Source organism: Lactuca sativa, chromosome 8 (assembly GCF_002870075.4).
Source record: "Lactuca sativa cultivar Salinas chromosome 8, Lsat_Salinas_v11, whole genome shotgun sequence".
Taxonomy (NCBI): domain Eukaryota; kingdom Viridiplantae; phylum Streptophyta; class Magnoliopsida; order Asterales; family Asteraceae; genus Lactuca; species Lactuca sativa.
The window spans coordinates 115,063,162-115,080,824 of record NC_056630.2 but is presented as its reverse complement, the minus strand read 5'-3'; the positions used below and the strand labels follow the sequence as shown (position 1 = coordinate 115,080,824).

Sequence of the window (17,663 nt, the reverse complement as noted above, 5' to 3'; positions counted from 1 at the left end):
TACCAGTCTTTATCTAATAGGTACTAAGTCCATAGCTACTAATGTTCAACAGGTACTAAGTCCATACCTACCAATTCCTACAGGTACTAAATCCATAGCTACCAACGTTTAAAAGGTACTAAGTCCATAGCTACCGGTGTTTGTCCCATAGGCACTAAGTCTATAGCTGCCAATGTATACTCACGTCATCTTCTATCTCTCATCATTCATCTACCCATCTCATACCCAACATTTTCGTATATATAAAATACGTATACAATTTAAGTCCTTTAAAACATGTATAAAACGTTCAACCAGCATAGACAGCAAGTATTCAGATAATGTGCACACATAGCACGTAGTTTATATAAAATACTTCATATCTATGTGTAAGATGAAAGTAACTATGCACTCACTTGAGAAGGTGGTGACTTGGTACTCGGACAACGCTTCGTTTACTTTAAAATAATTTCCTTTGACGAAACCTAGTATTATTACCACTAGATTTTAGTCTAATATTTACCGTGACTAATTATTAGTCTTATTATTATTATTATATAAGCGTTTAAACAATACTTTCCAACCACTATGTACAGACAGGGGCCAGACATAAAACACCGGAGGGCAGGACCATTTTGGCATATAGCACTTCTGAAATCCAACAACCCTATGTGGCCCTTTAAACCAGATTCCCCGTACCGCGAGTAGTTAAAAAGATATTATAACGACACTTATATAAGTCATAATAATAGCTCAAATATTTATTATAAATTTATAATAACAATACTAATTTTAAATATAAACTATATTTAAAATAGGGTAAGCATAACTTACTTACAAGAGGATTTTAGCTAGGAGTCGGGCTCTGTAGGGGCAGAACTTCGTTGCTGAATCTTTCTAAGAAAGATTCGTGCATCGCTTCAGCGCTCTCCTTACTATACTAAAACTACAGAAAGAGAAGTCGAATCACGAGGGACCGAAATGCTCGGGGGATAAGGAGAGAAAGACTCTTGAATCAAGAGAATGGTGCAAGAAATATGAGAGCCCAAGCCTCTTATTTATAGTAATTGAATTTACAAAAACTACCCCCCATAATTACTTAATGACCTTATAGTTATATAAACAACTAAACACCCCTTTATAATACTATTTTAAATAGATTTAAAGATATTTGTACTAAACTAATGTCGAAAGAACTCAACATTAGTCTTATAATGACCGCATCGTCGATACCTTTCTAATGATATATACATATGTATATATATGTGTACGTATATATGATTTATACTTTATTTTAATACGTAAATATGCTATTATAATTTGTAACTCGTTCATACGAACTCCGTTTTTGACGTTCTTTATATCCATACGTAGGTGGAGACGCACTCTACAACTTTCGTTTAGACTCCTTCGGCTAATTTTGAATTTATTTTTAAAGTTATATTTTTAACAGGCCGGGACAGGATTGGTCCGTTATAATCTCATAACTTCTTCATCCGATGTCCATTTTCGTCTGTCTTTTTATTGTTACGCTACTAATAATGAGATCTTCAATTCTCGTTTAGGTTGTGTCGGCTAAAAATCGCTCGATCTAATATTCGAATTTTGGACTGTACACTGCTAATCCGAAACTTCGAAAAATCGTAACTTCTTCATACGAAGTCAGATTTGGGCGTTCTTTTTATCGAAGTTCTTAGTTTAACATATTCTACGACTTTCGTTTAGAGCGCTAAATCTAAATCTCGCTCTTATCATAAATTTACTATTTACGCTTCCCGGCGCCGTGCCGGTTCCGACGCGAAACTTCGACGGGTCATAACTTCTTCGTTATAACTCGGATTTCGGCGTTCTTTATATGTACGGAAACCCTGTGACATCTTCTACAACTTGGTTAAGATTATTTATTCTAAATAATCTTTTTGTCGAAAAGTCGTTTTCGACCCCTATTGCCTCTAAATTGACTAGCCTGGATCTGCGGGCGTTACAATTATCTCCCCCTTTGGATGATTACGTCCCAGAATCATCAACGAAACAGGGTTATATAATGACTCCATACGTCATCTCTTCATCCTAGGTAATAATTATAACTTCTACATTCCTTCAATTCTATCTCTTAAACTCATTAACTGTAAGAGTACTCGATCGTGCACCTGCTCTCTACCTCAGGTTAGACTCCAAATTATGACCTTCAAGTCACAATCTCGATCCTTGCTGGATACGGACTTGAGATAAGTTCTTTTATTACTACTATAGATCGATGTGTCATATTCTAATGACCTATCATCGTATGTTGCAACACTTAGACTTAGGTCTCTTAGAGTTAAATTCTAAAACAGACTATGCCTTCCTTCATGTTCTAATGTGATATAATCACACTTTAACATTAGGCATTTCTAGCCACCAACTTCTTTAACAACGAGTGCGATACTTCTATTGATCGCTTTGATTTCAACCGTTTGGTTTAAGTCGGACGCTACATCAAACTTGGTCCTCTGAGCCACACAACATACTCATCGTAGTCGGACTCGATTCGATATGACCACTAGGGTCAGAATATCAACAATCTTCTTAGTCATTACCGAAACGATGGTAACAACACACTTGAATAAAACGAAATCAATTACTAGCTTCTTGGTAACCTTGTGACTTTCCCTGATCCAAGTGTGAGTCCTGTGCTTCCAGTAGTATAGGCCTCTACTACCATTCACACCTACTTATACTCGTCCCAAGTATTTGTTGGAATAGTGTCTAAGGCTGCAACTATATTGGGCAAGTACTTGACCCGGTTGTGCATGGTCCTTTTAGGTTGCCTTCACCATAGCAACTTGATAGGATGATTTATTAAGAGAGAGTAAATATTATTAATATATTATGAGAATAATATAATGAATAATATATTTGTTATTTGATTAATATAAGTCATAGAATTAATTAGAATTAATTTGGTGACTTAAAGAGATTAATTAAATAAAGGGGTATAAACTGTCAATTATTTGATAGTTAAGCTTTAGACTGTAAATCCATTAGGATATGCTTTGGACGAATTCTAAGAGTGTTAGGATAGCCAAAATCGTCCAAAGGCTTATCTAAGGAATGGATTTGGATAGCCTTAAGAGAAGATTATCCAATTAGGGTTTAGGTTGTAACCCTTAAGGAGTCTACAAGTATAAATAGACCCTATGGCTGATGGAATTCGACACCTGACCTAAAGTAAGGAACCTCTGGTCGAAATTCCTCCCCTCTCCTCTCTCCCAAATCATCCTCCTTGCTTTGGTGTTTGTAAGCCATTAGAGGAGTGACATTTGTGACTCTAGAAGCTCCAAGACCTCAAGATCAACAAGGAACTCAAAGGTATGATTCTAGATCTTTTTCAATGTTGTTATTTAACCTAATTAGTAATTAGAAGTCTTGGATTCAAAGCATGTTTATTAGAAAGCCTAGATCCGAGCAATAGGGTTTTGCATGCGCACATAGGAAAGTTCTTATGGCTAAATCCTATCAGTGGTATCAGAGCCTAGCTTGGTTTTCTTTAAATTGTTGCTTGATTAACTGAAACAAACCTGCAAAATTCGATTTTTAGGTTTCTGAGTCACTGACTCGGCGAGTCCCAAGGTGGAATCGGCGAGTAGGCCTAACTCGGCGAGTCCCCTTCTGCACTCGGCGAGTCCCCTTGTGCACTCGGCGAGTCCAGGCGTCAGGAATGACCAGATTCGGGATTTCTTTGTGGTTATCTTATGGAAACTTACCTTAATCATAATAGATCAACCTAAATCCGATTTTATGATATATATGACTATTATCTTGATCTAGCAAAAGGTATTTATCAACTAATTAAATATTTAATTTCCTTATATGATAATTAATTAATTAATTTAATTATTTTGGTAATTATCTTTCAAAGAAATCTTGAATAAAATCAAATATAGATAATTAGGATATTAATTGTTAATTGGAATTATTTGTTATTTGATCCTCCGTGTTTTAAATGTTTAAAACTTGCCCTCAAGTTTTGAAATTTATATTTGTGATTAAAAAGCTTTAATTTAGACAACTTAAATTTCAAACCCTAGATTTTAAAAGTTTTAAAATACAAACCTATACTAATATGATATTACTAGTATAATATATATATATGTATAACTAAATGCTAGTCTTACCGTTAGTAGGCCTCATTCACGAAGTCAATCTATAAGGTGGGTATAAGGTTGCGGCCTATAAAATGGCCTATATATATATATATATATATATATATATATATATATATATATATATATATATAATGTTAGACTTTTAATGTTATATATATAGTATAGGGTGTATTTTACACTTTTAAAATATTAGGTGGTCTAATTTAACAATTATACTTTTAATTCAATTAAATTGTAAACCTAAAATTTTATGGATTTATTAAACTTCTTTTAATTATACACCTTAATTAATTAATAAAACCATAAGGGTGTGATTTGAACCTTTTCAAAACTATACTAGAGTTTTAGAATTTAACATTCCTAATTAAACTTTTAATCAACTTTTAAATTCCAAAACTTGAGGGCAAGTTTTGAAACATTTCAACACATTAGGGTTTAGAATTTAAATATGCATCAAAATTAAACCATTTAATCGAAATTTAAATTCCAAAACTTGAGGGCAAGTTTTGAAACCTTTTTCAAAACATTAGGGTTTCAACTATTTAAATTTCAAGACAACAAAACCTTTGGGTTCAAATTTAAACTATAAAACCTAAAGAGGAAAATATGAAACTTTTCAAACCACAAGGATCAAATAACAAATAATCTAAATTAACAATTAATCACATAATTATCCATATTTGATTTATTTAATGATTTCTTGCAAAACAATTTATCAATTTAGTCAAAATAATTAATCAATTATCACATAAGGAAACAATTATCTTATTGATTGATAAATATCTTCAATTAGATCAAGAATATAGTCAAATATATCATAAAATCGGATTTATATTGATCTAATATGATAAGGTAACTATCCCAAAGCAAAAACAGCAAGAAATCCCGAGATATACTCCATCCGACGAGTTGACTCGTCGAGTCAGGCTTGGACTCGTCAAGTCTGCATGGACTCAACGAGTTCAGCTATGGACTCGGTGAGTCCAGCCTCCAGAACATCAAAAATCGAATTTTTCAGATATGCAATGCATCAATACAATTGAAACCAGTCTAGGCTCTGATACCACTGATGGGTTTTGGTCATAAGACATCCTATGTGCTCATACAAACCCTAATGCTTGGATCTAGGTTTCTCTATTGTACATGCAAGTTATCCAAGACTATAAACCCTAATTCTAGCATATGGAAATCGATATTAACATATAATTAGGTTTAAGATATTACCTTGATTGTTATGTAGTAATAACAATCCCAATTCCTTCTTAATTTGACTTTGGAAGACTTAGAGTCACAAGTGTCACTCCTCTAATGGTTCACAAACACCATAAGCAAGAGGATGAAGAGGAGAGGGGTTAGAGGCTGCCAAAACTCGTGTGAAACCCTAGCAAGAAGCTTGGCCACGTTTTTGGTCCTTAAGGGATCTATATATAGTGAGGCCTTTAGGGTTATCTAACTTGGAAACCCTAATTTGGATGCTTAAGCCCTAAGCAACCCATGGAGCCCTTTCCTTAAGGCCTTGGACGATTTCATATGGGCTTCCCCCATAGAATTCGTCCACCTTATAATAAAAGGCAATCCATGGCCCAAATTGCAATTATCTTATAATTACAATTCCAGTCCCTTAAGTTTAATTAATCTCTTTTAGTCACAAAACTAATTACCAATTAATTATTGACTAATATTAATTAAACAATATGATTTCTCCTTTAATATAGTATTCTCATAATATATTAATAAATCATATTTAATCCTTTCTCTCCATAATTCATCCTATCAAGTTGCTTTGGTGAAGGCAACCCAAAAGGACCATGCACTATCGGGTCAAGTACATACCAAAATAGTTATGGACTTAGACACTAATCCAACAATATGAACCTCGAGTGGGTGAGGCCTATGGGCGAGGCCCGTTCAATTGTGTAGTATGGGAGAGACCCGGGAGGAATGGGCTTGATTAAGGTGATGGATCATGTTTAGAGTAGGATGACTCTGTGATCATTAGGTGGGACCTATGTCGTACTTAGGCTCATGTATCCTATAATAGTTAGACTCTTGGGCGAAGTCTCATGGTGTGACCATGCATGAGATTGGCACATGTAGCGGATGATTAGGGATTCTATATCTCAACTTAGTAAAAGATCACCATAGAATTAGAATATCTCGGATAGAATGAATATTTGATTCTTTGGATATTGGGATGTGAGTTATGCAATGGGTTGGCACATAGGGGTGAGACTCGCGATGGGAGCCACCCTTGTTTTCAATGAAAGATCTTTTAGGCAGCAACGAATGGTCAGGGATTCTGTTTTTTCTGGTGGTATCAATAAGATAATTCAAGGTCTGAAGGACTTGGTTCAGTTTGGATTGTGTAGGGTAGTCGTTTTTTCCTGCGTTTTAAAATGGTTTTATATGTTAGGAAGAGTTGACCGTTTCATCATGGTTCCCAGAAGGTAGTAAGGAGTGATTTCGATGACGAAATCCATTTTAAGTATAGGAGAGTTGTAACATCCTGTTTCGAGAAGTTTCCTATTTCGGTAATTATGGGCATTAAATGGATCAAGTTAGGGTCATGGACTTCAAAGGGCTTGGGATTCAGACCCAATTGGTTGTGGATTATATAGGTTATGTCATTCAAGCTCTCAATTTGTGTTTTAGAGTCAAATGGTATAATGGTAAAAGTGATGCTTTAGACTTCTTCATGAATTATGGATTCTAGTTCGGTAAGTTTTAAGTTAAAGGAGATTAGATAAGGTTTAGGGCTTTTCATTACGTTTCCGAGCATATTAAGAATGTCGAAAACGGAGTTAGGACGCATAAGTTATGACCATTGGAAGTTAGGAGGGAAATGGGCTTTGGCATGTACGTTGGTCGTACATGGCATGTACGTTGGGCGTACATGGCATGTACATTGGGCGTACTGCATGAAAGTGGTGCAATTATCCTTTGAGTATGGTACCGTTTGATAGTTGTTGACTGAGAAAGTGCTGATTGGGAAATGTTAGTCTGAGTAAGAAATTCTGATAGAGTAAGAAACCATGTTGTTTGATTATACATTTGACTGAACGTGCTGACCGATGCAAAATGACCATTTTACCATGATGCTCTATACATTTCTATGAAATAATAATAATAATAATAATAATAATAATAATGATAATAATAATAATAACAATAATAATAATAATAATAATTATTATTATTATTATTATTATTATTATTCTTATTATTATTATAATAAAAATGATAATAATTATAATAATAATCAGTGTTATACAATATATAAAATGTTTGAGCAACTATAACAAAAGAAAACTTCTAGTTTAGTGGTAAATATGGTGGTTTGTAAGTGTGAGGTGATGGGTTCGATTCCCATCATCCTCTTTTCCATTGTCGGATTTTAAAAGCCCATGGATAACTTTGGAAAGCCTTTTTCCATTTCTCAGTCAGCTAAGTCCTAACCTCTTTCTCACTCAGATCTTGCTGACTGAGTCAGCCACCTAAATTTTGTTTATCAAACAACTTCAGCTGACCGAGTCAGCCAAAAATGCATGACCTAACTCGGTCAGACACATATCAAACAGGGCCTATGTCGGGCGTACATAAGGCTACGCAGGGCGTACATTAAACCCAATTTCTAGGGTTTAGACCCTATAAAACCTCATCATCTCCCTTGAGACTGGCCTTATTTCTAGCCTCCATCCTCTCCAACCTTAATTTCGAAACCGTAATCTTTGAGAGCTTGTTTTTGGACCTTCAAAGTGTTCTTCGTGCCTTGTGGAAGAAGGATGAGTTCATCCTTGTGGATTGTTGTGGCTAGAGCTTGGAGATCAAGGACTTTTATCATCTTTGCAAGCTTATGGAGATATAAAGCTTCAAACTTTATGACTTTTTAGTGTGGATCTAGTTTTGGTTTATGTTTTGAGCATGTTTTGGTCCCATGACCTGGATCTTGTCAGTAGAAATTACTTTAGAACCTTTGAGCCTAATTTCTAGTAATTTTTGAGGTCATTAAGTCATAAAATCAAATCTTGTTGGGTATATCTCTTCCATGCATGAGTTAGTGGTCCTTTGGTGAAGATATGAATCTAGGCTTTTGGTTTGGACTGCATTAAGCCATGCAAACACAAGCATAACCGACAGTTGTCACGAAGTCAACCATCATACTACAACATAAACTGGTAGACCGACATCGATGCCTTCAACCCACAGATATAGTGAAGGAAACTCACCTCAGACTAAAGGTATCAAATCGCACTCAGTGGATGACTCATGAAATCCTCTCCCTAAGGCACAAGCGTAAAACCCTAATTAGAAATTAGACCAATATTTTAACCCGAAAGCCCAAACCCTCATTCTTGACTTTAAGGCGAAAAGGGTTTCTTTACCCTTGCCTCATTAGGCCTCCCTCCCACCAAAGACCAAATCTACACAAGTCCAAAAGGCATCCAAGCCCAAATACAAGGCCTTTAAGGCCCAATATTGTAACAACCCAATTTTCACGTCCAAAAATTTCATTTTTAAATCGATACCTTGGAAAGCATTTGTAAATAAAACATTGTATGATCAAATCATTCCACAATCATATATCGTGTTTGAAAAACCAAAATACGAAATCAACTGAATATCAGAGTACAAATCCCAGAACAATCTCGTAAGGCGGAAAATAGTGTATGTGTATGATGTATCGCTACCGCGCCAGCTCCTTCCCCTTTGAAGAAGAGGTACCTGAAACCAAAACTGAAAACTGTAAGCACAAAGCTTAGTGAGTTCCCCCAACGTACCACATACCATACATAGAGTACAATCATATAACATACCATACTTGTCAGGTATTTCTGGGGTGCCCGACCTACCCGGTATGACCATTCTGGGGTGTCGACCTACCCGTGCGGCCATTATGGGCTGCCGTCCTACCCGTGCGGCCATTCTGGGGTGCCGACCACCCTTCGGTCCTAACAACCGAACCTCGGGGACTGTTTCACCCCTACCACTACTATTATCACATATCATAACATAACATACTATCAAACATATATGGGGTGTCTGACTACCCTTCGGTCCTAACAACCGAACTCGGGGACTGTTCCCCTCCTACTACCCCTAACACATATCTCAGATCATGCTAGCATATAATCATGACATCACATACTGTCAGACGTATCTGGGGTGTCTGACTACCCTTCGGTCCTAACAACCGAACTCTACTACTATAACACATCAAGCTAGCATATAACATATCAGGTAGTAGCAGAACTAGATGATATCACAAAGACAATCATCTAACACACAACTCCTACTGGTGGGCCGGCATTGTGGTCGTAGACCCACCGCTACTAGAAGGTAACTCACCTCGAAGTAGTTGCTGATCTGCGCGAGAACTGTCTATCTGCTGCTGCTGCTCCGGAAATCCTCCGGCTGTAATTCCCACGAAACACTCAATCAAACACTGCTAACTGTCCTTAGGGAAAATGACCATTTTAACCCTGACCAAGTCAAAAGTCAAAGTCAAAGTCAACTTCCAATTGACCCTACTCGCCGAGTTGGCTCGCTAACTCGTCGAGTCCTTATCCAGTCGATTGTCCTCACTCTCGTCCCTACTCGTCGAGTTGGGCATTGACTCGATGAGTTCTCCTTCTATACAGATATCCAATGGTTCTTCATTTGACTCGCCGAGTTGTATGAACAACTCGTCGAGTTCATCTTCATCTGATGAACACTCTGGTCTGTGACTCGCTGAGTTGTATGAACAATGCGTCGAGTCTGTTCTTGAGGCAAGAAGATTGCCTTGGACTTGCCGAGTCAGGGCATTGATTCGCCGAGTCCCACCATTACTGAGTCTGGCTTCCGACTCACTGAGTCCACTTAAAGCTCACTGATCCCACTCAACGTAACTCAAAAGGGGAAAATTAGGAACTTGCGGCTCGACTCGCCGAGTCCGAAGAACGACTCGTCGAGTCGCATGCATGAAATTACTATATACTCGATTCTGCTTGAATCCAATGCATTCCATTCATAGATATGGGTTCTTAGGGTAGGTTTTACACGTAAAGTTTCCAACTTTACGTGTATTCATGCATCAAAAGGGAAATAAGAGGCTTAACAAGGACTAGAAGAGTAGATCTAGGACTTATACACAAGTTAGGCTCATAAAGGCAATAGATCCGAGCTCCTAGAGCTTAATCATGCCTAGATCTGAAGTCCCTTAACACTATAAGCTCATTACTCAAAGATCAAGACTAGAAGAGGCCTTAAAATGACTATCTTAAGCTCTTAAGGAGATAATAATGAAGGAACAGAGAGGGTTTCGAGTCTAATACCTCTAGAAGCTCTGAAATGGCACAAAGATTCTGGATCTTCTTCCTCTCCTCTTGATCTACCTTCTTATTTTCTCCAAAACTTCAAGGAAGTGCACCAAAAGCACTCAAATTACTAAAAGAAGGGTTAGGACTTCATGAGGGGTGTTCTGGACATAATGGGGGCCGTTATGAGGCACAAAAAGATGTTTAAATAGGGTGCAAACCTTTGAAATTAGGGTTTCATCCAGACTGGCAGACTCGCCGAGTCCAGTATATGGACTCGTCGAGTCGCCAACTTAAACGTGCTCGATATCTTATCTCTACTCGGCGATTCGGGCCTACAACTCGCCGAGTTCCAGCTAAAAATGCAAAAATACTTAGATTAAAATACATACCAGGAACCAGGTGCTACAAATATAGCCCAAGAGTACCCAACAGGGCCTAAAGCCCTCAAATGTCATGCTACAACAGGTAGGTCTGAGGCCCAAACCTAAAAATACTCGAGCCCAAAAACTACTAGGTCCACAGATTGCATTACCCAGTACGTGCATCTTATTCTAGAGTATGCCCGACGTACTGGCCAGTTAGCCCAATTTTACACCCAAGTCTTAATCCATCAAGCTCTAACATCTAAAACTTAGATCCAAGCTCATAACAGTGTCTTAAGCCATGAAGTTGCAAAGTTTATGCACTTGCATGCCTTAATGGGACTCAAACCATGAATTAAGCCCTCTAACTCACTTAAGTGGTCATTAACATATGTATGACGAATCTTAACCTCCAAGATACGATTTTTATGACTCAATGCACTCCCAAGAGTCCAAAAGGATAGATCAAATGGCCTGGAGTAGCCTATACTCCAAAAGACCAAGTTATGGGACCAAAAGATGCTAAAACCTTCCCTAAGTTTAGATCTAAGCTTAGAATGAACAAGTTTCAGACTTTATACCTTCAATAGGCTAGAAATGATGCACAAGCTCTGGTCTACAAGCTCCTTCTTCTCCTTTGCTTCTTCTCAAACTTCCTTCCTCTTGAAAACCACTAAAAAAACACCCAAACACTCTATGTAAGCTCAAAAATGCACTTAAGATGGCTAGGGTTTCGAGATTAGCACTAAAAGGTAATGGAGGCAGAAAGGATGAAGCACTTGAAGAACTTAAGGACCTTAAATAGGGTGCAACCCCTAAAAATTAGGGTTTGCCCCTGGCTTGAGTACGCCCAACGTACACCGGGATTACCCTGATGATGCGCATGCAAGGAGTACGACATGCGTACCTAATGTACGCCCATCGTACTCACAAAACCCTACACCACCTTTTAGTCTAATTAAATATGATAATAGGTTAAATTCATACATGGCGAATCGATCGCTACATTCGTCATGAAAATTTGTCCTCGAATCACCTAAACGAGTCATCAAGTCCCATCAACAATTGAATAAATTGTTGTTCATCAATAAATTTGCGAAATGTTGCAGATGCTTCATATGAACAAGGAGGTAAACCTTGTACCATTCGTAATTCATCCCAGATTCAAGACAATTTGGTGGAGTTAAAAGAAAAATCACCCAATCCTTGAGATACATAATACAAATTTTGTTCAAAAGATCTTCATCAGACTATGCACATCTCTGGTTTAATTATGTCCAAATCGCATGTGCAGTAGGCAAAAACAGAACACTAGCAGCGATGCTCTTCGAGAGAGAATTCAAAATCCTGCTTATAACCATAAAATTGGCATGATTCAAATCAACATAACTGGAATCGGTGACAAGAGGAGGAACAATAGAGTCATCGATGAACCCTAATTTGTTTTTATTGGAAAGTGGAATGGGCATGGACTGCTTCCAAGAAATGAATCCAACACCATTGAAAACAGTTGAAACTAGAACATAACTCGGAGTATCCGAAGAACCAATGAAATAAAGACTTTATGTATTGAGATTGGATGAAACAACATAGACAAACATGATTGAATAAATGAATCAGCCATAAACTGATACCATGTTATCAATGAAGATTTGGAAAATGAAAGAGAGAAACAAAAAAGATAAAATGAGGCAAATAATCAAAGTTGTTATTCAATCGACTGTACATCATTACGTATATATATATATATATATATATATATATATATATATATATATATATATAGAGAGAGAGAGAGAGAGAGAGAGAGAGTGTTAGGTTCAAATGTTTTTACTATCTATTGTGTGTCTGTATGATTGATTATGGACCAATCATTTTAGTTATTTTAAGAAAGTAATTAATGCATATTAAATGCTGAAGATGTAATTAATATCTATTATATCTTCAACATGTAATATGCATTAATTACTTTCTTAAAATAACTAAAATGATTGGTCCAGAATCAGTCATACATGCACACAATAGATAGTGAAAACAAAATAACCTAACCTTATATATATATATATATATATATATATATACACACAGAGAGAGAGAAAGCAAAACAAATACTAACGATCTTAACATAATTCACTATGTAACTTACCAAAATACCCTCTAACTTAAATAACTAACTAATTGCTAGCAATATACATTTTTTGGAGATTTAACATTAAAAAATATGTTTTAAATATTTGTTGACATATCATGTGTATGGAGTACATATTATAAATTTCTCATATATGATCAAATTATTTACCACTCTTTCCGGATGATGTTTCAGTACATCCCGTTTGACAATATCGTAATTATATATAACTTAAACGTCGATTCATATTTTTTGAAGGTTATCTTTTAGTTATTGGTTTTCCGATCATCAATAATCCTTTGATGTAAATCCTCTTTAATAAATAATAGTTTTTTTTTTTTTTTGACACTTGTCACATTCTTATTCAAATTGCCAAATGTCATTTTGTAGTTATTTTGATTTAATTCTTTTTCCACATGTTATTTTATGAGTTTTCTATTTTATTAAATTTCACATAATATTTTAATGTAATAATTACAATAAATATAGTAATAAATAGATATCAATTTCACTAATGAATTTAATTTTAATTTCAAAATTCTCAAATTTAAAGCTCATTAATTTCTTTTATTTATTTAAATTATTTGTTTAAATTTAAAATATAAAAAACATTTTCATTATAATAATTCATTATTTTTCTTATTTTCTTATAAATTTAAAGTTCTCAAATATTTTGACCTTTATATTTAACTTTTTGTTTTTAAATTAATCCATGTAACACATGGATCTCACAACTAGTATTACAAATATTTGGCAAAAATCTTATGTTATTATGTGTAATACATTCTAAAATAAGTACTATTTTAATAAATAATTTATATAAAACTTGGCCATAAAGTTACGGTTAACATATACTTATAGTATCTTGAATGATTAACCTCTCAAACTTGTTAAACATCCATTAGAATTCCAATCAACTTCAAGCATGATCTAATCTTTATTGAGGATTCAAAACCATAACATAACATATGAAGCTAATTATTTAAACTTGATTAATGTTAATAACGGAAGTTCCAACGGATTAGAAACCAATGCAAAACAAAATGCAAGCTAAAACTCCTTTAAAGCTTCAATACAAGCTCAAAATTCAATATCATCAAGGAATGGAGTTTGAAGCTTCATAAATTTAACGTTTTAACTTGAAGGAAAAATTCAAACATGTTGGCTACGAAATATTAAATATTAATTTTTTAGGTTCGGTTAACATTTTGGTTGATTTTTTATGGTGCATATTTGATAGCCATATAAATGAGCATGTTAATATCTTAACGGTGGGAAAAAGAAAAGGATAGACCCTCTTTTATTTCTAAAAAAATAAAAGATTAAAAGAAAAAAAATCCTAAAAGTAAAATAAATGAGTATAATCATTTTAAATTTTGACATAGACAGTTTTTTTGACTTTTAATGTAAGTTGGAAAATTATAGACTTTTTAAAAAACATAAAAACTCATACTTCATTTGATTGAGACTTTGTCATTTAGAGTGAAGTTCTCTTTTTCTATAGTAAATTATACGAATGGTCCCTATGGTTTAGGGTAATTTACACGTTTGGTTCTTAACTTACTTTTTTAACTTGGAAGGTCCTTCTTGTTTGTTTTTATTATGCGTTTGGTCCCTGTTTTACCTAAAAATACTATTTTCCCTTTGATTTTTTTAATTTATTTAAATAAACACACCCCTAACCCCACCCTCTCTCACCTTACCTTACCTACCCCATAATTTTTTCCTATTTAAATAATAGTATTTTTAGGTAAAACAAGGACCAAACGCGTAACAAAACAAACAATAGGGACCAAACGCGTAACAAAAGCAAATAATAGGAACCTTCCGAGTTAAAAAATTAAGTTAGGGACCAAACGTGCAAATTACCCCAAACCATAGGGACCATTCGTGTAATTTACTCTTTTTTCTAATATGGATATTGATTTCTATTAACTTGGTGATATTAACTATTTAATTTCTAACAATAACCAACCGTTCATGAAAAAAAAAACATAGACTTTCGTTTTAGTTATATCATAAAAGTTGGATTCATGAATTTTCATTAAAAAGAAAATGAATTTGATTCTAATTTTAATAAACTTTTCTTTACATTTTTTTTCTGTCAAGAAAAAGAAAAAAAGCACTATTGATCACTTATGATTTATAATAAATAATATGTTTCATAAATTCTGTTGCCAACCCATTTGAGGTATGCATACCCTTCTATTGTAAGACCCATTATAAATTCACACCAAAACATGACTTTTAGTCAATCTACCTCCTCAACCCATCCGCTACTTACCCGATTCAATTAATTCCTATTTTTGTTTTTAAAACAAGTGGAAGGTTAGTTTTTAATTGGTAAATGTGGTTTGAGACAATCAATGCACATGTACAAAGGGTCTTTTAAGAAGCTTTTTTTTTTTTTTTTTTATTTTTTTTTTTTAGTGTCCAAGTATTTTCCTAGCATGTGAACTTTGGCTAAAAGAGTCATCTTTCTTGGCTCTTCTGCATATTATTGGCTTAAAGATTCTCATAAGTTAGGTTTTAAGTAGTGGGTCTTCCTCAAACTTGAGAAAAACTCAAATCTTTTTGTAGTTTTGATGTGAATTTTTTAGAGGGTAAAAATGTCATCATTGAGTGGTCTAGAGATTGGTTTGTGTTTCCTCTTTGGATGTATCCTGATGCTTCTTTCTGCAGAGCTGTATTATCTTCTATGTTGGAAGAAGAGGGTCTCCCAAGATACAGAAGACATTGAAAACCAACATTTATCCTCTTCCGATTATACCCCTCCTAATCTCTCCTCATACACTTGTTGTTGGAAAACCTCAAAATCCCCCCAAACCCAAGAAAAAGATTTGCAAACATATACCAAACAACAAGATTCCGACATGGGTTTGGGTAAAGATTCGGTGTTAAAGGGATTGGGAGATGAAAGTTTGGATCTTGAACTCATGAGACTACATAACCTAGGTGGGCCACCTAGGTTTCTTTTCACAATCAATGAAGAAACCAAAGAAGACTTGGAATCCGAGAGGAGCAAAATGGGGTCAAGAACGAGAAGCTTGGGTGAGATTCTTGATACTTTAGACACACCATTTTTGTCTCCTGTTGCTTCACCACCATTGAAGCTCCCACAACAACTCAGTTTGGAAGCTTATAATCACCATGGATTAAACCCTCTGTTTGAATCCAATGAAGTTGCTATGAACAAGGCGAAATCCTCACCGCCACCCACATTCAAGTTCTTGAGAGACGCAGAGGAGAAGCTCTTGAAAAGATTGATGCAAATGGAGGGTGACAAAAGAGCAAGTTTTAAGAAATTGGATCAAGATTCTTCAAGAAAAACAGAGGAGAAAGATGGTTCTTTTGTAAAATTGGTTGTTAGTAAGGGCAATAGTGAAGGAGGGCATCGTAAAGTTTCAACACATTCAAAGGTTCTTCCATTGGCTTGATCTACATCAACTTTTACCAATTCCTGAAATGGGTATTGTTTGTTTTTTCCTTTATTATCCAATGTTTTACGTATTTTCTCTCTTTTTTTTTTCAATTTCACAAAGATTATATATAGACTTTGTGTTATTCTCCATTATATTATAGAGTATAACATGTCAATAATATAGACAATATTCTTCAGCAAATAATGGCAATCGACATTAGAATGCTTGAGATTTTAATCTAATTTCGGGTAAATTAAATAACAATATTCAAATTCACAAGTTTATTGTATATGCAGTTTTGTTGTCAAATGTTATCATACTCAGTAAAGAGTTTTAAAAAAAAACTTAAAAAGACCAAAGATTTTAAATATATTTTCATGCTTAGGCTGTAAGAAAGTTAAATGGACAATTGTTAGCTAGACTGGTCCGTTGATTTTAAGGGTGCGATAACTATAAAATGTTCCCTAAATATAGTTTTTTTAGTTATAAACCATACCATAATACTATATAACAATAATCAAAACAAAACGACATTAATTCAATAGATAATCTTAAGGAGTTACATGAATCATGAAACTCTCCTAGTAATTTTTTAGGCAAAGCTGTAAAAATTGTCTCTATGGTATGCATTTTTTCTGAAGTTTAGTCCAAACCTCGACTATTTTGGATTGATGGTCATTTTTAGCTATTTTGGATTAATGGTCCTTTTCCAGGTGCCTCTAATTTGGTCAAGTGGTCGGGGAAAAAGACCCTCAAAGCCCACCGCATCGCCGGCTGCCTCACCTACATAGCCTTCGCCACGTTATCCGTCGTCATTGTCTTCTGTCACATCTTTCTGAATGGGTCTTGATTTGAGTCGAGTATATTGCTTCATAGCTCAAGTTCTTGGCATACACATGTATTTATCTGTTTCTTATACATATTTTCGATCGACTAATGCTATGTTTGAGTTGTTTTTGAATGTGCGATCATATCAACCTTGTGGGTTTGATTATAGGTTTTAAGGTTTATAGGAGGGATGGATAGAGAATATGAAGATGGTGATTGTGCTCTAAGCACGAGTGTATCGAAACACATTATCTGGTCAAAGAACATTTCCAGAATCATCTTTTTCGGGCGTTTGAAGATCTGGATTTTTATGTTTTTCTCGATTTGTTGTGATTGTGTTTAGTTTAGAGCATGATCCATTTGGGGGTTCCATAAATTCACTATAGTAAGAAGGTTTGCATAGCAATTTAGGTATGGATTGACTCAAGTAGGGTTTAGTGGCGATTTCATCAGAGATAAACAAAACAAATCTAAGATGAAAATATGGCTTCATTTTT

General features: G+C 35.0%; 1 protein-coding gene across 3 annotated transcripts; it reads left to right on the top strand.

Moving 5' to 3' along the window:
• The first annotated feature begins 15,343 nt into the window (after positions 1-15,343).
• LOC111909433 (uncharacterized) lies at positions 15,344-17,444 on the top strand. 3 transcript variants are annotated; one of them, XR_006185947.2, is made up of 3 exons: positions 15,344-16,335; positions 17,052-17,236; positions 17,336-17,444. XR_006185947.2 is itself a non-coding variant. In XM_042897584.2 (2 exons), exons 1-2 carry the CDS (start codon positions 15,526-15,528, stop codon positions 17,127-17,129), a joined length of 888 nt encoding a protein of 295 aa, XP_042753518.1. In that variant the 5' UTR covers positions 15,344-15,525; the 3' UTR covers positions 17,130-17,444. The 3 variants fall into 3 exon arrangements, 2 of the variants coding, with proteins under 2 accessions (XP_042753518.1, XP_023761018.1); XM_042897584.2 differs by having other exon boundaries at positions 17,052-17,444; XM_023905250.3 differs by having other exon boundaries at positions 15,346-16,385; positions 17,052-17,444.
• Positions 17,445-17,663: the final 219 nt, after the last annotated feature.